Genomic DNA, 22967 nt, shown 5'->3' with positions numbered 1-22967 from the left:
CGAGAGTGTGTATGTGTGTGTGTCAGTTTTTTTTTTTTTTTTTTTTAAAGCACGCTTTCCATTTAGGAGTTTTGCTTGTAGTTATTACTTCATTTTTGTTTAATTAGTACAAATGGTAAAAATAACAAAGAGGGCAAAAACCAAAAGTGAATGCATACATAAAAAATTGCTAGAGAATCATAAACAAAAATAGCAAAGACGGATGGATGAAGTTTGGGATCCTTGTCGAAAAAGAATCATAGAAGCAGTATATAATTATTGTACAAAAAATTATAAATAACTTTGTTGCTGCTACTAGAGGAGGAGCTATCAGGAGTAATGAAATTTTTGTTCAGGTACACAATTTTTCTTAAAATGTTCATAAGGAGGACAAATAAGAATTGTTGTTTATCTATTGTTAAAGTTGTATGATCATATGAAAAGAGGATTAGCAGTTTTTGAATTATTTCATTTGTTTGAATAATTTTAAAATATTTTGTGCATTTATTGTTTTCTTCACTATCTTTGTCCTGCATATTTGCTTTGCTTTTACGTAAGAAAGTGTTTAGTATGTTTAGCGTTTTTTTATTACTAAAACTGTTAGTATATATTTTTTCCATAATTAATTTATAATAATTATGACCATCATCTTTAAGTATTGCATCATTTAGCTTCTGAACATTGTTTAGTAAAATATATGTGTTGTTAATTGTATTTATTTGCTTTTTTATTACTTTTTTTTCTTCATCATCATCTATGTTTTGTTTTCTTATAAGTATTTCGTTCAGCTTACTATTCAATTGTTCCATTTTTTGACACATGATCATGTGTTTATTTTTATTTTTCAACAATTGATTTTTTTTCAGTTCCACATCTTTCAACGATTTCTCTTTGATTTCTTCATATTTATTTATATTTTCTTCCACGTTTCCAATTCGTTTGTCTATTATCTTTTTTTCCAGTAATAGGTTATTATACTGCTCAGAAATTTTTTTCAACTTGATCAGAAAGTCATCCATCTTAGAGTTAGTGCAGTTGTGGGTAATTTTAATTATGTCCTACAATATTGTCAGCAAATATTTTGAGGTATCTTTGCCTAGGACATTGGGGGGAGGGGGTTACTTGCACATGTCCTATTTGCGTGCACAAAATATAAAAAGGATGAAAAAATGGCTGACTCAAGGGAAAAGCAAAGCAGTTAGAAATTTTTTTATCACCTCTTTTTTTTTTTTTCCTCCCCACCATTTCTAGCATAATTGCAATACCTTGCTGGTAAACATGTGCAAGTGGTGAAAATAAGAACAAGGGAGAAAAAAAAAAAAAAAAAAAAAAAAAAAAAAAAAAAAAAAAAAAAAAAAAAAAAAAAAAAAAAAAAAAAAAAAAAAAAAAAAAAAAAGGTACAAAATGTATGAACAGCTAGACCAAACGCGGGAAATTACATGAACATTCATGCGAAATGTGTGTATTTTTTTTTTTTTTTTTTTCAAAAAATAAAAAGTGAATTTCAATATAGGCATTTCAGATTTCACTCAAGAGAGGTTTTTAATATTAATGGATAATTAAAACGGTTTATCTAAGTATTTGTAAAACTTGTCAAGTTCATAGAAGAAAGGATATGCAACATTTATAATTGTCAATTTTATTTTATTACTCTTTTTTTTTTTTTTTTTTTTTTTTTTTTTGTGTGTCTACAATGAAAATGTATAACTGCGGGGGATGGAGAAGGGGCATGAATACATACCTGTTACATAGTAAAACATACGAATTGGGCATACGGCATTTAGTCAAAATGTTAAAGTTTGTTTATGCAACATGTGTACCGGTGTAGAAACGGGTGAAGGTATTTGCATGAGCACATTTCAAAGAGGTATATAATTAAAGTAAGCTTTTGTGTGTAAAAGGTACATACATCCGCTTAAAAATGGGCTAAAAAATGGGCTTAAAAATGGGCTAAAAAATGGGCTAAAAAATAGGCTAAAAAATGGGCTAAAAAATAGGCTAAAAAATGGGCTAAAAAATAGGCTAAAAAATGGGCTAAAAAATAGGCTAAAAAATGGGCTAAAAAATAGGCTAAAAAATGGGCTTAAAAAATGCACTAAAAAATTTATTGTCTTTAAAATCCATTTAAAAAAGAAAAAAATATATTGCACTTCTTAAATGTGTAAAGAGCATAAATACGTAGGAATTAACACTTATGTAGGAACAGGAACTTTTGCATTATTCGCAAATGAAAAGGAATTAATGTACAGCTAAAAATTCGCCTTAAAAAATAAGATTGATTATATACACATTTTTTGTGATAATTTTGGGTGTGTACGTATGAGTGAGGAGAGGTGAAAAGTAGAGTGGAGTTGGCCAATATGAAATATGTAAAAATTGATTTGGCATAAGGGAACAACACAAAGACACCGTGTCACATTCATAAACACATTAGTAGAAACAAAAACAAGGAAACGAGTAACAAGTTTAAAATATCATTAACATATACATATAATACATTTAAGGGGTAATAGGGTACGGGAGTTTCAAAACATACAGAAGAGTACTCATATGTGATTCTTCTTTCAATTGAAAAATACATGAATTTGTTAATTCGGGTTGAGCAAATAAAAGTAAAAATAATAATAGTTATAATTAAAAAAATGAAATAAAAAATGAAATAGAAGAAGAAATAGAAGAAGAAATAAAAAAGTAAAATAATAATAGTAATAAGGTACACCGGTGTGGTATATGCCTGACTGATATATTTTGGGTATCTTTGTGTCTGTAAAACAAGAATCATGTCGCGTTGCATAAATAAGTGTGCAATTTATGAATAAATGGGCACCAGAATATGGGAAAAGGTCTGAATTTGACACTATACACATACAAACACCAAGGCGTATACTACATGCATACACAAAGCATAATGGCACACTATTGCTCACTCACAGCACACGCATCATGGTGTTCTACACACATAAGTTATGCATGTTTCTTGTTGTCATGCATGTACGGGTGGGGATATAATTTGTATACACTTGTACAAGATCATGCATATGATTCTTGATACGGTTACTCTTTTTTTGGAGTATTTTGTATATATTTAAAAGCTAAAGTTGCAATGGTTGCATAGTTCAATTTAGTGAAATTTTTAGTTTGTTCTATTTGGGATAAAATTGCATTTACATCTTGAACGGATGAAGATCTGAGAATTCTAGAAATGATGGCTAGATTTTTGGCTCTTGTTATTCCATGTTCAGAAATTTTAAATGGAACTTTGAATTGTTTCTTTTGTTGTGTTTCCCACCAATTCGCTACATATGATCCTTGATAAAAATAAACACCTGTAGGTAATTTCTCTAAGTTGTTATAAGACTGTTTCGCTTTCTTTTTTTCAATACCTGTTTTTTTAATCGCAGTTGGTTTGGGTTCATTATTCCGGTTCATTGAGTTGTTATTATATACATTTGGTTGGTTCGTTTGGTTGTGTAGTTCACTCGTTTGGCTATTTGGTTGGTCCACTTGGCTATTTGGTTGGTTCGTTTGGCTGTGTATTTGGCCCGCTTGTCTATTTAGTTGATTTGTTTGTCTGTTTGGTTGGCCAGCTTGACTATCTGATTGGTTGCACGTCCCATTCCACATAGACGTGTAGGTTGGAAATGTTCTACTTTGAACCGTATTAGATATGTCCTTTGTGTTAGGCCTAAGCATATCGTTAAAGAGCTTTTCGCTTTTCTGAGTTGTTCTAATAGCTTGTAACATTTTTTCTTTTTGATCTTCAGTTAAATTATCATAATATTTCAAGGCACTATTTTGATTGCTAATTCTAAGATTTCTTGAAAGTATGGCTAAAATCATACATTTTTCTACCCCAAATTCAGCAATTTTATATGGCATTTTAATTTGTTTTTTTGATTTATCATCAATCCAGTTGGCTATGAATGATCTTGAAACTCTACTGTAGAAAACCCCTGTGGGTAGATACTTATATTTGATCATTGTATTTTCATCAGGTTGTGGTTCAGGCCATGTATGATCATTTATGTTGCTTCCACTTCTGCTGTTAGCACTTCGCGTGTTTGTACCTCTATTGACATTGTTATTGTTACTACCTATGTTGTAGTAGTTACTAGTTGAATTAAAATTAGAGTTCCCATTTTCGATTTGGTTGCCATAGTAATAGTAATTGCTTGCGTCCCCATTTGTACTGTGCGAGTTGTTGTAGATATCTATTTTAGATCTATTTTTATAGCTTCTTTTTTCTAGATAATTTAATTTTTCGTATACTTGATCATTTTCATTAATCCGTGTACTTTTTTCTGCGTAATGCGTTTTTTTCCTGGTCATTATATTGCTGTTATTCAGATGTGTTTGATTCTTCTTCATATTTGTATGCACATTTGCATGCACATTTGCATGCACATTTGCAGTGTTGTTTGTGTAGCTAGTTGGCTGGTTGCTGATATGTTCATTTGCATATTCTTGGTTATGCACCTTTCTTCTTTCATTTGAGCGTGTATTAGCATGATGGTCATTTTTTAAGTATTGTGAATCTGTTGTGTTTTTAATATTGTTGTTATCATTTTCATCAACGTATCCTAAGGCTAATTTGTAGAAATAGCTATTGTCTACATTTTTTAAATTTTTTAAATTAATATAATTTTTTTTGTCTTGATTAATTATTTCATTTAAAGTTTTTCCCCTCCATTTTCTGGTATATAGAAGATACTTTTTTCCCCTAAATACACTTCCATAAAGAATAGAAATTAATCTTTCTTTTTCTCTTTTACTCTTGGCAACGCTCTTTCTTATTTCTTCTCTAGTACATCCTAAGCTTTTTCTAATTATTTTTTTCCACACACTATGACATCTTTCGATTTTCTTCTGTTTCTTTATATACTTAGCTTCGTTTTCGTCAAAATAATTCATAGTTTTCATGTGTTGTTCAAAAAGAGGATAGGGAGGGAAAATAAAATGCATGAACAATCCTTCCTTTGATCTTGTCTCAATAGATATGCATACGCTGAAGATGTTATGCAAGGGATGTGTCTAATGTGTGTGTGAAAAAGAGAGAGAAAAAAAAAAAAAAAAAAAAAAAAACTAGTTTGTGCAACACTAGTCAATTTATTTCACCTGCAAAGGTAAAAGAGGTATATATACAGGACTAGAGGACTTACGTTTAATTTATGCAAACGTTGTGTATGTCCTTATGAATGTATACATGTAGTTGTCAAAATGGAGAAATAATTTCTACAAAAAGGTGGATGAATGGACAAGTTGAAGAAGATTGCGTGATAAATTTGCACGTTTTTTTTTTTTTTTTTTTTTTATCAATTTATTTCTTTTCCTTAATGTGAGGGGGGAAAAAAAAAAAAAAAAAAAAATATATACATATATATATATATATATATATATATATATATATATATGTTCATATATGTATAAAATTTGGTATGGACATTAATATACATATATATAGCAAGCATTCGCTTAAATCGGACATAGAGGTCATTACGAAGGGGTAATGAACAAGCTGTAAAACAGAAATTAAAAAATGTATATATACGTATTATGTGCTCAAAATAGATAAATAAATATATACATGTTCACATATATAATTGTGAAGATTTAAACTTTTTTAATTTTTCAACATTTATTTGTTGTACCTTTAAGAGACGTGTAAAAAAAAAGTTGAATTAAACATGCGTATAATATATAGAAAAATATTTTTTACAAAAATGGGAAAAAAAAAAAAAAAAAAAAAAAAAGGAAGAGATTAAATAGGGTTGGGATATGTACGTATTTATTTATTGAAAGAAAAATAAAACAAAACAATTTAATTTAACTTAATGTATTGTAACATAATGCAATTACAAAAATAAAAAGTATATCTCTACTGTGTTAAGCATGCAAAAGAAGGTAAAGATAATCTTTACAACATAAATTTGTGTGGATTTACAAATATTCATATTATCCTTCTCTTTTATAGCGCTGTGAAGCAAAAATTATATTAAATTAAAAGAAAGGACGCAATAATATTTATTTGTGCATTATTCATACACTTGTAGGGAAAAAAGCTGGTTGCAGAATTAGTGAAAAAAGGGAGTGGGGGGTGGGGAGGATGGAGTACACGTATACATTCTCATATGAAATATTTTGTTCTCCAACGAAATATATCTTTTCTTTCTATTTTTCTCTTTCTTTTTCTATTTATGATCACGCTTCTACTACTGCTTCTGATATTGCTTGGATTTGCATTCTTGTCTTCTTTACACCTATTCGTCGGTCACCCCTTTTAGTTAAATTTTTGTTTGTACTATTCTAGTGTCTATAATTTATTTGGACACTTGGGACAATTTTTTTTTTTTTTTTTTTTTTTTTTTTATTCTTCATTCAATTTGCCCTTGCAAAGTGAGGCCTTAAACGTGAGCATGTGTATGTGCGATTGCATGCGCAAGTTCAAGTCACAATATGCATGCATTGCACATGTATATATGTAAGAAGTCACTACGGATTCTTGAAAAAGGGAGAGTAAAAAAAAAAAAAAAAAAAAAAAAAAATAATAAAATAAAAAAATAAGAAAATAAAAAAATAAAAAAAGAGTGAAATAAAAATGAAGCACTAATAAATACTTGGTAGTGTTGTAAAATTACATGTATATTTTTTCTGACATGAACTTATTATGGAATTTTGCTTTCGGCTGCGCTATGCTACATACAAGTTTATTTCTTTTTCTGAATTTTTTTTTTTTTTTTTTTTTATGAACAAGGGTGCATGCTCTTGAATGCTAAGCACAGAAGAAGTTTATTGAAAGAGCAAACGGACGAATTCGAATAAGTACTTAGGTGTATTTACCAATGTATATATTTGTGTGGATGTCCATTTATCCACACTTATGTATGATTATATGCCAACGCACAAGTTCATGCTGATTGTGGAACACAATGAAGTTGTGATAAGTGTCACTTGCACACGCCTACTACTAGTTGGTAAGTGTAAAAATACTTGACCACACTCTTATATACACAATTAAAAAATACTCATAAAATGCAACTAGTCAAAAAAAAAAAAAAAAAAATAATAAAAAAGGGTTACGTGAACTTGAGTATATTTGAGGAAAAGTGGGTTATAAAACCACACAGCTTGCAGAGATAGGTGCAAGAATATGTACCATTAAAGGCATATATTTATGTGTATACACACACATAGGGATAGATAAACGTGTGAGTAAAAGTTTTTTTTTTTTTTTTTAAATTGTGATATGTGTATATATATATATATATATATATATAGGAATAGCTTCTTTAGAGTGTATAAAATATTTACCACTAACTGCAAAATTGGCAAATGTTATGCTTGTTCAAGTGGTATTTTTATTTTTACTTTTACTTTTATTTTAATTATTTGCGGAAAATGTTGCTACAATGTATTTATACGTCTCTATCTCTTTACCGTTATATGCACATTCGTAAATTTTTTTTTTTCTTTTTTTTTTTTTTTTTTTACTGCTTTATGGTTGGTTAAACAATTCAGATAAGAACTTTCACACTTGTACATTTGCGGCACTACGTTTCTTCTTAGATTGCACAACCAATTTGGTGGTGGTACATCTCCTTTGGTAATTCGCGCGAGAAAAAGTGTAGATGAATGTGAAATTACGGGGCATTCATATAAATTTATGTACGTTCATACAAAATGTGTATACTTTCACTTTAAATTTATGTACGTTCATACAAAATGTGTGTGCTTCCACCTTAAATTTATGTACGTTCATATAAAATTAGCATGCCCTTATTTAAAATTTATATGGATTTATGCATATTAGTGTTTTAATATTTGGTTGTAAGCACATTTGCGGATATATATGTGGAAGTTTTTTTAACTCATAAATTGTTAACTGTACGTGTGAAATGGTGTAGAGGGGCGAAATGAAATGATAAATAACAGTTTTTTTTTTTTTTTTTTTTTTCTTCTTGTTGTTACATATTTCTGTGAATCGCTTAGTGGTTTCAAGCCCTTTGTCTGAAAGTGTTCATTTTAAGTATAGAAAGTTTCTAGTCAAATGGGTGTGAGCACTTTGGCCAATAGGAGCACAGTTGTTCACATATGTATGCATGTATGTATGAAATGTACATACGTATATATATAAGGTCATACGTCTCCAATGTGTTAACTTCCTTGTTTCTCCGAGTTGACAAGGGGGATTTTTTTTTTTTTTTTCTATGACATTGGATAGTGTGCAGTAAGTGAATAAACGATCAAGTGGGCATATATCGAGATAATTAAATGGTAAAGCAACCAACTTAAAAGGCTAACGACTGTTTTAATTAATTAATTATTTATTTTTTTTAAATGTTTAAAACACAAAATAAGATTGACAACATTTTGAGTTTTGTTCGTAAGACTTTTATAATGGTCTGAGCCTAAAAAAATGAAAATTCAATTAGAACTTCATCTACTAATTTGTTCGTTTCGGTGTACATTTATGTAATGTATATGTGCACGTCCTTTGGATAACCATGCATGCGCGGTGTATCAATTCATCAATTCCAGTTTTATGCATGTGCACCAAAAAAAAAAAAAGAAAAAAATTTTCACAATTGACGTTTCATTGCGCCTCATGCGATATGTCATGTTCTGATGAACGCTTAGTTCTTATTTCTAAGGGATAGAGAGGAGGAAGAAGAAAAAAAAAAAAAAAAAAAAAAAAAAAAATGTTTTTTTTAAAAATTGCTGATTCGACTTTTTTCCAGAAATGTTTGTGTCTTCATATGGAAAAGTAAGAATATTGATGATAAAATTTTGACTAATTTTGACACATAACAGAAATGAGTAAGTCGATGGTAATTTTGAAAACACACAAAGGAATGGTTATAAGTTTTTTTTTTTTTTTTTTTTTTTTTTTTTTTTTCGTGAATTCGGGAGAATACTGTGCACTTTCTATAGTTTTTTACTCAAAAGTCTATACATTCTTTTCATTTTTACTTCTTTTCTTATTTAACACACGATTGAATTCTTTTGAAGTTCAAGAATAGTGATATATTTGCTATTCATATTTCCCCCTTTTTTTTTTTTTTTTTTTGTTTTTTTGAGTTGCGAAAAAATGTGTTTGTTTTTTCATGCATAAAAAATGGTATACCTGTTTCTATGTCCTTAGATAAACACAATGAATGTTTATTTATACTCGTATAAAACTTGGGGGAATGATCAACGATTAACATCCGAAAAAAAAAAAAAAAAAAAAAAAAAAAACATGCTGAAATGATTTACACGAATTGGGATACAGATTTTGCAGTTTCAAGTGGAAACAGAATAATATGTGTAAAGGTATATCTAAAAAGCTACACATGAAACATTTTTTGTTTTACTGTGTTGCACAAAAAAAAAAAAAAAAAAAATTATATCTCAAAAGTAAACACACCTACTGCGTTACATAAATGTAGGAAGAGAAAAATTCTAACTGCAAAAAAATATCATACGATCGATAATTAGATGGACATGTATGGACATTCATAAAAGGGAAGAAATAAAAAAAGAAGGTAAACAATCACACGAATAAGCAATTTTATTACGCGAAATAAGTTGGTTAAGATTAAAAAAAAAAAAAAAAAAAAAAATCCAAAAGATTAAATTGAAAGAGACCTACCAATTAAGTTACATTAAAAGTGTTATTTTCTTTTTGTACAGTGAATATTTTCCTTAAATATGCTGCACACATATGAACAGCTTTGAGTAAGAACATGCTAGTTGAAAAATATAAGCTAGAGTCATAAGGGATGTCAAGGATGGAAGGGAAAGATTTGGATGAAGAAAAAAAAAAAAAAAATCCTGAATATATGAGAAAGTTGTATAACTAAAATTTCAGCTCAGTTTCATTTCCACTATGGGATTAGAGAGCGAGGGAAGGAAAAACAGAAAAAAAAAAAAAAAAAACTTCCCAAAAATTGAGACCATCGATAGTGCAGAACTTAACTTTCTTTTTTTTTGGAGGGGGGGAAGGGAAAACATAATGTCATTGAATTCACAAAAAAGAAAAAGTTATGACAAGGGTGAGAAGAATGTCAAGCATGAGACGTATATCGCAGATAAAGAGATGTCTAAATGGGACACACCAGCAAAGGAGATCATATATAAATCATAAGTAGCATATTATATGACAATACATTTATGACAAATTTTTTTTTTAATGGTAAGAAGGAGAGTGTAAGTAAAATTGTAGTGAACATTCATAAATGTTTGTATAATTTTATACTTTGAACGAGTATATACATATTTGTGTGTGTACAATAAGAAACAAAAAGGTCAAGATAAAATTTCCATCACTGAATATGTAACTTTTTAAGCTATTTTTTTTTTTTTTTTTTTTTTTTTTTAAAAAAAAGTAGAGTTATTTACCCAATTTGTTTTCGCTTAAAATGGATCATTTTTATAGATTAGTAAAAACCGTATTAGCTGATAAATATGTATTTATAGGACTATGTATGGAGTAATATTTCAGCACAAAATTTCCCACGACATCATATTTCGTTAATGCTTGTGTATATAGCCATTGTGTATGTATAGATGAAAAAATATTCAGTGAAGTTAATTATGCATATGCACAAGTGTTACCTGTAAATTTGTGGTTAAACGATTTCCCCACTTGGGTAGTACACATACTAGACTCTTTATGAACAGTCTTATTTTTTTTTTTAAACTAATTAGAAGTGATAAGAATTGCAAAATGTTCTAACGGTTGCCAAAAATACAGAAGGTGAAACATTCGCCCATACCTACAGGATAACATGCAATAACTGAAATTCCGCCTATCACTCCGTGATTTTTGTTGTTATTTATAAAAGTAAAATCATATCATATATACGTACATATGTACATATATATGTATATACACACATATATACACATAATACATACATGCATACACACATCCATACATGCATACACACATCCATACATGCATCCACACATCCATACATGCACACACACATCCATACATGCATCCACACATCCATACATGCATCCACACATCCATACATGCATCTACACATCCATACATGCATCCACACATCCATACATGCATCCACACATCCATACATGCATCCACATATCTATACATGCATCCACACATCCATACATGCATCCACATATCTATACATGCATCCACATATCCATACATATTTGTCAACTATCTTAGTGATGGGAAAATAACATTTGCAAAAAAAAAAAAACAAAAAAACATCATAAAGTTCAAGTAGATAACAAAATTGATAATTTGTAGATTGAATATTAAAAATTTTCCGTATTTGAAGAAAGGTAAAAAATTCAATTAACCTTTTAGATTATTCATACATCAGAATATTAAATAGGTTTATACACAGGTACATATATATGTACAATACATATAGCGCTAACAAATTTGACAGTGCCGTTTTTTTTTTTTTTTTTTTTTTCTTTTGATATATGAACTACCAATAATGTAGAAATGGAGAAAATAATAATATATTGTAACAAAATATGGCAAAAAAAAAATGAAGCAATAAAATGAAGGAATAAGAGGAAGAAATAAGATGAAGCAATAAAATGAAGAAATAAGATGAAGCAATAAGATTAAGAAAAAAAATTAAGCTAAAAAAAAAAAAAAAAAAAAAAAAAATAAAAAAAAAAAAAAAAAAAAAAAAAAAAAAAAAAAAAAAAAAAAAAAAAAAAAAAAAAAAAAAAAAAAAAAAAATAAAAAAAAAAAATAAAACAAAAAAAAAAAAAAAAAAAAAAAAAAATTGTATGCCTCTCATATAATATGCAAAGGCAAAACGTAACAACGCGATGTATAAAATAAATAACACAACTATTTTGCATTTACATCTTTTTACATAAATGATGTAAAATATTGGAAACTGAGAAATGACTTAAGGTGATTTTAAAAAAAAAAAAAAAAAAACTGAGAACAACTAAAGAGGGGAGAAGAAGCATAAGGATAGAGGATAGTTTATTAATATTGTATGTTTGTAAATCTTCATTTTGGAATTTTAAATTATGAACAAGGTAAAAAAAAAAAAAAAAAAAAAAATGAAGTGGGACATATATAATTGTGAAATAAGATGTATCGGATCTCTCAGTGGAATTTATATATATTTATCGGAGTTTAATATACTAAGCTTTTAGAATAAAAAAAAAAAAATAATAATAATAATTATAATAAAAATAAAATAATAATAATATAATTATAAAAATAATAATAAAATAATAATAGAAATAACAATATAGTAATAATAACAGTATAATAGCATAGTAATAATAATAGTAGTAACAATTGTAATAGTAATAATTTTAATAATGAAAGTAATAACAATATAAAAAGGTATTGTAAAATTAATACAATAATAAGTAACATAACAAAATAAAACCACACAATATGGATCGAAAATAGCAGGAAATTGCAGGTATAAAAGAAAAAATAAATAAAATTAAGCAAAGCCCAAAGTAAATAAAGAAAAGAGAAAGGAAAAAAAAAAAAAAAAAAAAAGGAACGCGCGCGCAATGTGAAAAAAAAAAAAAAAGGAAAGCCTTAAAAAAAAAGAAGGTATATTTTACCGACATTCACAAGGAAAATAAGATTGGGAAAATAATATATATATATATGTATATATACATATCGTTTGATAGGAAGAAAAAATAAAATTAAGCCAAGATTGAGATAATTTTTTTTTTCTTTTTTTGTCACATAAAAATTATTGAAAAGAGGAAATTAAAAGCTTGTGTTATATATCTACTATTTCTCAGAGTATTTTTTTTTTTTTTTTTTTAATTTTTTTCATTTTTCTTTTTTTTTTTATTTTTGCTATGGCGAGATGTCATATGAACAGAATTATTATCTTATACACGAATATTGGACAAGGAACTCCTTGTGTTTGCACATAGACCATGCATAAGTTCCCACGTGTATGAGAAGACGCTCAAATTGTGTATATACATATTATACATACATGTAGACTCAAAGAACCTACTACATACCTGTGTTCGTGGTATTACTTGTCGACGCAAAATAGTCGTTTGCACAAGTATATATAAGCATAAATATATATAAACATATATACATACTGACATACATATTGACATACATACTGACATATAATTAATAAACAAGGAAGACATTGAAAGAGACAAACAATATTCGCCCAACCATGCTCGTGAGAAATGACATTTCGACATATCTGTAGAAAGAAATTTAAAAAATAAAACAAGTTAAAAGTGCACAAGTAAAAAAAAAAAAAAAAAAAAAAATTAAAATTTTTTCTATTCTTGTTTGCCTACTCGCATACACATTTGAAACTAATTTTCCGTATTTATACAATTCGAGAGTAACGTATGAACCAAGTGCATACGACAGACATTGGTGCAAGCATATATGGAAGTATTGATATGCAGAAAAATTCAAATCATTGCTAACGAGAAAGGGGTTGTATTATATGCTTGGATTAAAAGTTAATTATCAAAACTATACTTGGGAAAATACATATTAGGAAAATCCAGAACATAGATAAAAAGTAAAAAAGAGTAATTAGATTTTTTTTTTTTTTTTTTTTTTTCTGCACAGGATCAGACATATAGACACATACCATATGCACTTATATATATATACAGACGTATAAGCTTATATCAAAGTGGTACATAACGAAAACGTATGTGATAAGAAACCCTTACTCAGGTAATAAAACAAAAAAAAAAAAAAGAAGAAAAAAAAAAAAAATGAAGCTAGTTGAATTTAGACTTGCGATGCCTCTAACCATGGAGGAATACAAAATTTGTCAGTTGTATCTTTTGGCCAGAGTATCACATGAAGATGTAGAAAATACATTATATGGAGTTGGTCATAACAACAAATTTGATTCAAGAAGTTTAGTAATTTTGAAAAATAATAAATATGAAGATGAGAATGGAAATGATTCGAAATATATCTTTAAAAGAATGAATTTGGTGAATAAAATACCAAAATGGTTATTAAATTTTGTTGATCCCAAATATTGTTTAATTGATGAGAAATCATGGATTGCTTACCCATATTTAAAAACTGAATATGAAGCTAGTGGATTTCCAAAAGCACGTGTACATGTAGAATCAACACATTTTCCAGGATATAACACTGAAGACAATCCATTTAATATATCAGAAGAATTATTAGCTCAAAGAAAAGTTATTAATATTGATATTGTGAATGATAAGCTACCCTCGAAGGATTATTTACCTGAAGAAGATCCAACTTTATTTTATAGTGAAAAGGCAAAAAGAGGAAGATTAACTGAAGATTGGATTAATAATAGTAAAGTAATTATGACTTGCTATAAATTGTTTACTATTGATATTCCTTACTTTGGTATGTTCTGCTCGAAATTAGAAAATTGGATTGTTTCTGTTATTAAAGAAAGTCTTCTAAAGTATCACAGAAAAGGTTTATGTTGGATTGATGATTGGATGGATTTATCAGATGAATATATCAGAAATTCTGAATTAGAGTCACAACGAACGTTAGAAGAATTTTGGAAGGATGTAGGTTTAAATGTAGAAGAAGATTCTTCCTTAGCTGTTGAATTCATGGCAAGAAGGGATTATTCTAAAAATAAATGTAATCCTATGCAGCATAGGGACTCTCCTTTTGTTCAAAAGGACTGTGAACATGTCAGTATGGATGAAGACAATGGTTCCCGTGATTCAAAATCTAGCTCATCCCAAATTAATGCTGGAACAAACACCACGAGTATACTAGTAGGAGAGGAGGGAGAAGAACATGAAAATGAAGTGAAAGAAGCGCATGAACAACATTATCAAGAAACAGATTCTGTTGAGAATAAGAAGAAAAATAATGGAGGAAAATGTATAAAGGATGATTGTTCAGAATGTGATAAAAATGAAAAAGTAGAAAAAGAAAGCAATCTTAGAAAATGTACTAATTCAGAGACACATAACAGCAAAAGGAGTAAAAATAGTAATATCCAAGGTAAGGAAGATTCAGGTGAAACTTTACTCATTTCAGGCACATCTGAAGAAGGAAGTAGCCTAGGTGATAAGGATGAGATGTTGCATAGAATTGAATTAGACGATGAAACAAATTCAATTGATTCAAATTCGTCCAAGTCGTCTGATGGATCCGATGGAAGCACAAAAATGAGTATCATGAGTGATAGCACTGGTAGCAGTAGTAGCAGTTGCAGTAACACAGAAGGAATGATGGAAAATGTTGATGTAGATCAGAATACTGAAGAACTCATTGCAAGAGCGAATAAACCCAAGAGTAAATCATCATCAGTGGGGGGAAAAGTGTCAAATGGAAAAACAAAAAAGAAGAAGATTGATAAAGAGTCTTCCTCTTCTTCATCTGTTAATCATAAGAAGCAGCAAGATGCACCAAAAAATGTGATGGAAGAAGAAGAAAAAGAAAAGACAGAAGAGAAAAGCAAAAAACAAATGGATGGGATTGATACCAAGATCAGAAGTAGAGTTCTGTTTGAATCTGTGTCAGATATAGAGGAAGAAGGAACAGTGACAGATAACTTAGATGAAAAAGTCTTTGATAGTATTTCCACGCAGAAAAGTTATAAGGGTAAAGAGGAATTTGAAAAAATTGTTGAATCTAATAAATTAGATCACTCCCTGTTTTTTAAAAATGACACAAATGAGAATAGAAGCATAAAAAAAAGAATTAATAAAAGTTCTAAAAATGAGAAGCAGAAATATAGTGAACATGTGTATCATTTAAATGAAGGATTATTTTACAACAGAAAATTACATAACTACTACATCATGAAGAAAAATAAGCTTAGTTACTACAACAGTAGGGGAAAGAATGAGCTGAAAGAAGAAATAAATTTGAAGAATGAGGAATTACATAGAATTGGAGAATTTAAAGGAAGAAACGGCGACATATTTGTTGTAAATAATCTTGTGTCGAAGAGTGCAGATTATCTGAATTCTGAAAATGTAATCGAAATGGAGGAAAAGTCTATGCTGGATGTGAAGATAACAACCATTATGAATAATAAGAATGCTGAACAGATGACAAGGACTAATTGGGAAAACAGAACACAGAAGGAGGGAAGAAAATTTGAGAAAAGTAATGATATGCTTTGGATGAAGAAAATGGACTTGAATAATATCCCGTGTAGTATGATAGGGGTCAATAGGTTAGATATAGAAAATTCTACAAATAAGAAAGATGCCAAGAATATTGAAAAGATTACAAATGTTGAGATGATGAAAAGACACTATAATATATTTTCTTCATTGAGCGAAAATATAGATGTAGAAGAAATAAAGGTAATGGATATGTTTATACTTAAAAACAAACATATTTGGGAAGAGAACAACAACCATAACATGTTTTACTTAATTGATGGAGAAAAATTTTACCTTAATGAAAACGATTACAATGTTGAAAAGATGTATTGGAAGAGGAACTATTTAACATGCAAGGATATAGAAGCCATTTCGAATTCTTTCAGTATTGATATGAATAGTGTGAATAATAGTAGTAACATATTAGATGATATTTCAAACAATGTAGTAGAAGATATGTACAATCACAAAGAAGATATGAACAGTAGAAATATGCATACACCTTACTCATTTTTTTACGTTTTGTCAGTAATTTCAATTGTCTATTCATTTATGTGTATTTATAAACATTTTAAGTTAATGCTTTATTTTTTCTTATCGTCTTTTATGTTCATATTTGTATTTTTGTATCATGACGACATGAACCAGCACTCCATTTTGGGTTATGACAAGGCTTATACATTTTCATTAGATGCACCATCAAATATTAATTCTGTGGCATCATTTTTAGCTAGCGAAAATAAATATCAGAAAGGAGAATTTCATAAATCCCTTTATCAACAGAAAAAAGAAAATATAAAATACGAATTTGTTCCTTTTAGTATGAAATTCTAGGATCCAATTTTAAATATGTTGAATAAGTTATTCCCAACTATTTCCCCTTTTTTTTCCTTCCTAAATGATCAATATATATGTAACATTTAGATACACATAAATACATAAATCGAGCTGAATCTACGTTAAATGAAGAGAAGATTAGATCCCACATTTTTATGATATTAACTTTGAAGCAGAGCAAAAATGCAGAATGCTTTTTTTTTTTTTCCCAGTTAAAGAATAGAAATAAAAGATAAATATATCTGACGTTTGTAGTGCAAGCATATTATTACTTTTCCACAATAGAAGAACCAAAACGGAAAAAGAAACTGCTGCAACTGCTGCAATTGCTGTAATTACAACTACAAGAAAAAGAGCTAGTAGAGGAGGGATTATTCAGCATGGTTAACGAAGTAGCAGCAGCGATAATGGAAAAGGAAAAAAAAAAAAAAAAAAAAAAAGAGAAAAAGAGAAAAAGAGAAAAAGAGAAAAAGAGAAAGAGAGAAAAAGAGAAAAAGAGAAAGAGAGAAAAAGAGAACTTATGTAATGTCAAACTATATTTTACTAATTGAGATTATAAATTTTCCTCCCTTTTAAATAAAACAATTAATTATGAAAGATGTTTAGATGTATGAATATGAAGCCTCTGCATGATGTCCCTCAATTGGAAGACAATTAATAATTTGTTATACCCATGATGACAAAATGAAAGAATAAAAATACAGTTTTTTTTTTTTTTTTTTTTTTTTTTTTTTTTTTTTTTCCGGGCCATTCCAAGCTATCAGATCTCCCCCCATTTTAGTTTATCAGTAGAATGAATAAAAATGGACAATTTTTTTTTTGGAGTTGTGAAACGAAAAGATAGCTTTTTCTAATATGGTGAATAGGAACATATTTGACAAAATCATTCTTTACGGAAGGGGAGATATTTTTTCACAATTATATTTTTTTCTTGTTTTGAGACCTTTTCTGTGTGACAATTTTACGCATGTAAAATACCAGCTGATGTGATATTTCTGCCAGATAGAAAGGTGGTATAGAATACATTAAAGAGATGAATATGATTTGGAGATGTAGATCATCCATAATGTGAGGAACGTGAAGTAAAGAACAAAACAAGGTTATATGGGGTGACGGAAAAGAACAACACAGTGGAAATGTCTCCATATTAACAGTGCAAAAAGGTGAGCTCGTGCTTTGTATATATATATATATATATATATGTACATTACATGCACACACATGGTAGCTGCTTATGAAGAACCGCAAAATAGCCTTTGAAGAAAACACACACGCAATTATATATTAAACTTAGAGTGAAAACACCAATATAGAAGTATATATTGTATCCTGCTTGATTATCTACAAACTTGAAAAATTGAAGTATTATTCATGTGAAGAAGATTTACAAAATTGAGATATGTATATATGTGTGCATGTATGTGTGTATATGCATATATGCATATATATGCATCTCATGCGTAACAAGGACATAAGAAATGTACACACACATCAAAAAAAAAAAAAAAAAAGTGTGATTCCAAGCGCAATCTTTTGTAAGTTAATATATTACAAGGAGAAAACAGTTGAACATGTCATATGTGTTTTCTAAAAAGTTATTTCTCAGTAGACTTCCTAAATGAGTATGATTACTTGATTAAGCAAAAAAAAAAAAAAAAATAAATAAAATAAAATAATAATAAAATAATAATAAAATTTACGGGAACTGATGTTTTCCTCGCCGCACGTACCCGTACGTACGTATTTTTATTCATTTTTGTTAATCGTTTATTCTCCCTTATTTAATCGTTTACCCACTATTTAATGAATCATCCACTATTTAATGATTTTTATTTATTTTTCATAAAAATAAGCATACGAAAATAAATGTATGTAAATTTGTATAATCTTTTTCGCAAGCGCGTGTAAACGTTACACAAATGTACTCATGCGAATTTTTTCACGAGGCATAACAGCTCTTTTTTTTTTTTTTTCATTTCTTCGTCTTCATTTCATCGTCAACGTTTCTTCGCCATCGTTGCTTCTGTTTTGTTTATTTTGCACGTCATTTTCTTTTTATTTTGCGTCCCCTTTTTATACTTCTTTTCAAGCGCATATAAATTTATTTGGTTTGTTTAACAAGACTATACACTTAAGAAAAAGCCATGTGGATTTGTTACTGATAGGTACACACACACACTTGATGAATATATTATATATATTTCTACCCCTATTCTCTTTTTTGGTTTTTTTTTTTTTTTTTTTTTTTTCCTCATATTTTACATTTTTGAAAGTTTTTTTTTTTAATATATAACATATACACTTGCGTAAAAACACATTTGTCCTCTTGATGATATGAAAACACATTATCAAACGAATTAAAATTAGTACACACACTAACACAAGCACAAGCATAAGCTTACGTGTATGTGTACATATGTATATGCATGTGTATGCATATATTACGCACAATCAGCTGTAAGTAACAGTTTCACGATTTTGTAATATTTTCTTTAACAAATCTCATGCTCAACGTTGTAAATTCCCACACACATTTCGTGATCCTAAACACAGTGGAATTAAAAAAATTTAATAAAAAATTAAGCTATTTATTGTACTCATCTTTGAGACAAACAAATAAATCCAACTTAACATAAAAAAAGGGGAAGAAAAAAGGAAAAAACGAATTTGTGAAGCTTGTTTGTGCTTGTTCTCACACACAGGAACAGCGACATTTGAACAAATTCGTTTTTTTCATTTTTCCTTCGATTAGTTCAAAATGTGCTTTCCTGAAAAGCAGTTTCTCTAGAAAGGTGAGAAAATATAAATGTGCACAAGAGGAAACAAAAATGAGATAAAAAAAAAAAAAAAGAGCAGAAGAATACGTCACAACGAATGTGACATTAGCATACCTGGTTATAGTCACACCAGTTTAAATCCGACAAATTTACGTCGTAATAAATTTTTCCTTTTGTGTCTTCAACGATGAAATTGCCATGAGGTAGGAATTCCACAAGTTCGATCCTGTAGTTAAGATAGGAAAATGTTTAATTCGTTAGTTTTGGTGTGTCCGTAAGTGGGATATAGTTTTTATTCACGCTATTTTTTCTTTTCAGTGTGATTTTTTTTTTTTTTTTTCCTTCATTTTTCGCTTCTTCATTTTTTTGCTTCATTTTTCGCTTCTTCATTTTTTTGCTTCATTTTTCGCTTCTTCATTTTTTTGCTTCATTTTTCTTTTTTTTTTTTTTTTATATTTTTAACTGCTCATGTATGTCTCACCCCCTGCACTCAAATGCGGCAAAATCCTGCCAGTCATTGTCTGCTGTACTGTCATAGGAACAGCTGTTTTTTGTCTGTAGTTGCAAAATGGAGAGTGGGAGAAAAAAGGTGAACGAAAAAAATATTACACATATGATGGTGGGGGATACGTCCATCATTGTGTACAAATTTTTTTTTTTTTTTTTTTTTTTTTTTTTATGATTCCTTCTTCTTTGATGTATAAGAAAACTTGCATGTTTATGAATGTGTGTGTACATGAACGAACGTTAATGTGCCCATTCCTTTAAGCATAATTTAAGTCCATACATTTACGAAGTTTATTGTGGAATATTTCGGGTACTCAGTCCATTTCACCATGAAATTTGCAGTTCTGCAGGAGTAGAGGGGATTGGAGGATGGGTAAAAACCAAACTGGAGGTACCATACAGGATTGATGATAGAAAAGCGGAATAATGATGTTTGTGTAAAAAAGGAGACATGTTCATATGTCCATATGTGAATATATTCATATATGAATATATACATGTGTTCATATGCTCATATGTAGTAAAGAAGTTTCATAAAAATATATACACACATATGTATAGGTCTGTTTGCACAATAGGATGGACGTGCACCAATTCAAGATTTTATACAAACCCCCTACTGTTTGGAATTTCCAGAATATCTGTTTTTCTGAATTGTATATTTTCTCTCGTTAGAGAAGATGTGCTGTCTTTAACTGTGAAAGGAGGAAATAAAAAAAGGATGGAATTGTATTTAAATGTTAATTATGTCACGTCAAGGCAAAAAAAAAAAAAAAAATTTTTTAAAAAAAAAAGAAAAAGAAAGAGTGAGATATTCCTTCAATTCGTACTGTTAAAGGCCCACAGAAAGTCATTATCACAGTATAATTTTTTAACGTTTTCCAAATCGGCTTTTATTCGAAGCACGGTATTCTTCATGTTGATTTGGGATTTTCGTTCAACTGCAGGAGGGGATATGTGCATATGTTTATGTGCTTATGTTTATGTGCTTATGTTTATGTGCTTATGTTTATGTGCATATGTTTATGTGCTTATGTTTATGTGCATATGTGTTATGTACATGTGTGAAGAGCAGCAGCATGTGTGTGTTTAAATTAGACATGCCGCTCACATGTGAAGCATAAAATGCTTGGGGAAAAAATAGACAAAAGAAAATGGATTGGTTTTTTTTTTTTTTTTTTTTTTTTTTTTTTTTTTTTTTTCGTGAACGATTCCCAGCTTTACATTTTTCTAAAGGACAGTGTTAGCCGATGATACATCTACCTAGTGTTCATTCAATTTGGCATGAAGGTAAAGCAAAAGAAAAGGTCATTCTGCAACACACATGCGTGTATAATAGAATCTAACAGAACGAGGTGAGTAACATGCAGTATATGCAACTTGCAACAATTCAATTACAACAGAAATTGATTAATATCTTGATTCATATACATTTATGAGATGTGGGAAGAATCCTGCACCAGCATTTGCACAGAATCAAGTAATGTGTAGACATATCTGTACCTGTATATATATATATATATATATGTAGATCAATACCTAAGTTAAACCCTCGTTACACATACCATGTGAATTAACCTGAAGGATATTTTTTATCTTATACAATTGGGGGTATAGCTCATAAAAAAAAAAAAAAAAAAAAAAAAAAAAACGTCCCTAATGATGCTTTATTTTATATGTATAGTTTTTAAAATTTTTTTTTTTCTTTTTTTTTTTTTTTTTTTGTTACATAATATATATTTTTGCGAAATCAGTGAAAACGAATGAATCGACCTAATTGTTTGTTTTCCATATCCATGGGTTTACAAGGATTATAATTATGGAATAAAAAATCAATATGGAATGAAATTAAACTAAATTAAATGCAATCGAATTAAATTAAGTGAAATGAAATTAAATTAAGTGAAATGGAATTAAATTAAGTGAAATGGAATTAAATTAAGTGAAATGGAATTAAATTAAGTGAAATGAAATTATACTAAATTAGATGAAATGCAAATCCGTTTTGGTATTCTCTTGCTTATGTGCAATTTGATGTCGACGCATGGGAAATTTTATAAAAGTAACCCACTTAGGTTCATTTTTTTTTTTTTTTTTGCAATTTCATGTTTTGAAAGAAGGGGAATAATTTTAAAAGGTGCCAAAAAGATGCACAGAATGAATCTTCACAAAAAATAGGAACAAATAAATCTACCTTATGAATTTTTTTTTTCTTCTTTTTTTATATTGTTGTTAAGCGTGCAATGTTTTTTCAGCATGTTAATTGTGAGATTGTTATTTACATCCATAACTAGTTCCGTGGCATAAACAATTGTGGGGGAGATGGTGAAGAGAAAAAGAACCAAATATTTATATTTTTTTTGCGTTCAAATAACATATTAGGATATATGTACATGACAAATATTCATATATTATAAAAAATGCACAGATTGGTATGTATTTAATTGGTATGTATGCGATTGGCATGTATGCGATTGGTATGTATGCAATTTGCATGTGTGCATATAGTATGTATGCGTTTATTATGCATGCAATTAGTATGAACTTTGAAATGTACAAGTATCAAGGTATAAAAATATTATATATACTGCATTTCGAGAAGAAACTAAGACATTACTTCCCATGGGGTTCCACTATGCTGAAAGGTAAAGCAAAAAGGAAAAAAACAAATGCATAAGGAAGAGTGTTAAAAAAAAAAAAAAAAAAAAAAAAGTAAATAAATCCATCGGATAAGTGTTACACATATTGCGATGATGCCAAAAATGAAAGAAAAAATATACC

The 22967-nt window shown here is 28.8% G+C and overlaps 4 protein-coding genes across 4 annotated transcripts; 1 reads left to right on the top strand and 3 right to left on the bottom strand.

Moving 5' to 3' along the window:
• Positions 1-236: 236 nt before the first annotated feature.
• PGO_120590 (hypothetical protein, conserved) lies at positions 237-998 on the bottom strand (the record flags this gene model as incomplete). Its single annotated transcript, XM_028688855.1, has 1 exon — positions 237-998. The coding sequence occupies one exon, from the start codon at positions 996-998 to the stop codon at positions 237-239; it is 762 nt and encodes a 253-aa protein (XP_028544656.1).
• Positions 999-3033: 2035 nt separating this feature from the next.
• On the bottom strand, positions 3034-4890 carry PGO_120580 (transcription factor with AP2 domain(s); the record flags this gene model as incomplete). Its single annotated transcript, XM_028688854.1, has 1 exon — positions 3034-4890. One exon carries the CDS (start codon positions 4888-4890, stop codon positions 3034-3036), a length of 1857 nt encoding a protein of 618 aa, XP_028544655.1.
• Positions 4891-13704: 8814 nt separating this feature from the next.
• On the top strand, positions 13705-16899 carry PGO_120570 (phosphatidylinositol transfer protein; the record flags this gene model as incomplete). The annotated part of the gene is made up of 1 exon (XM_028688853.1): positions 13705-16899. The coding sequence occupies one exon, from the start codon at positions 13705-13707 to the stop codon at positions 16897-16899; it is 3195 nt and encodes a 1064-aa protein (XP_028544654.1).
• A 2495-nt stretch (positions 16900-19394) lies between these two features.
• On the bottom strand, positions 19395-21104 carry PGO_120560 (hypothetical protein, conserved; the record flags this gene model as incomplete). The annotated part of the gene is made up of 6 exons (XM_028688852.1): positions 19395-19445; positions 19794-19905; positions 20161-20234; positions 20467-20530; positions 20800-20881; positions 21017-21104. 6 exons carry the CDS (start codon positions 21102-21104, stop codon positions 19395-19397), a joined length of 471 nt encoding a protein of 156 aa, XP_028544653.1.
• Positions 21105-22967: the final 1863 nt, after the last annotated feature.

Source organism: Plasmodium gonderi (genome assembly GCF_002157705.1).
Source record: "Plasmodium gonderi DNA, contig: Chr12, whole genome shotgun sequence".
Taxonomy (NCBI): domain Eukaryota; phylum Apicomplexa; class Aconoidasida; order Haemosporida; family Plasmodiidae; genus Plasmodium; species Plasmodium gonderi.
Note: the sequence above shows the minus strand (reverse complement) of the source record. Positions and strands in the feature narration are given on the sequence as shown.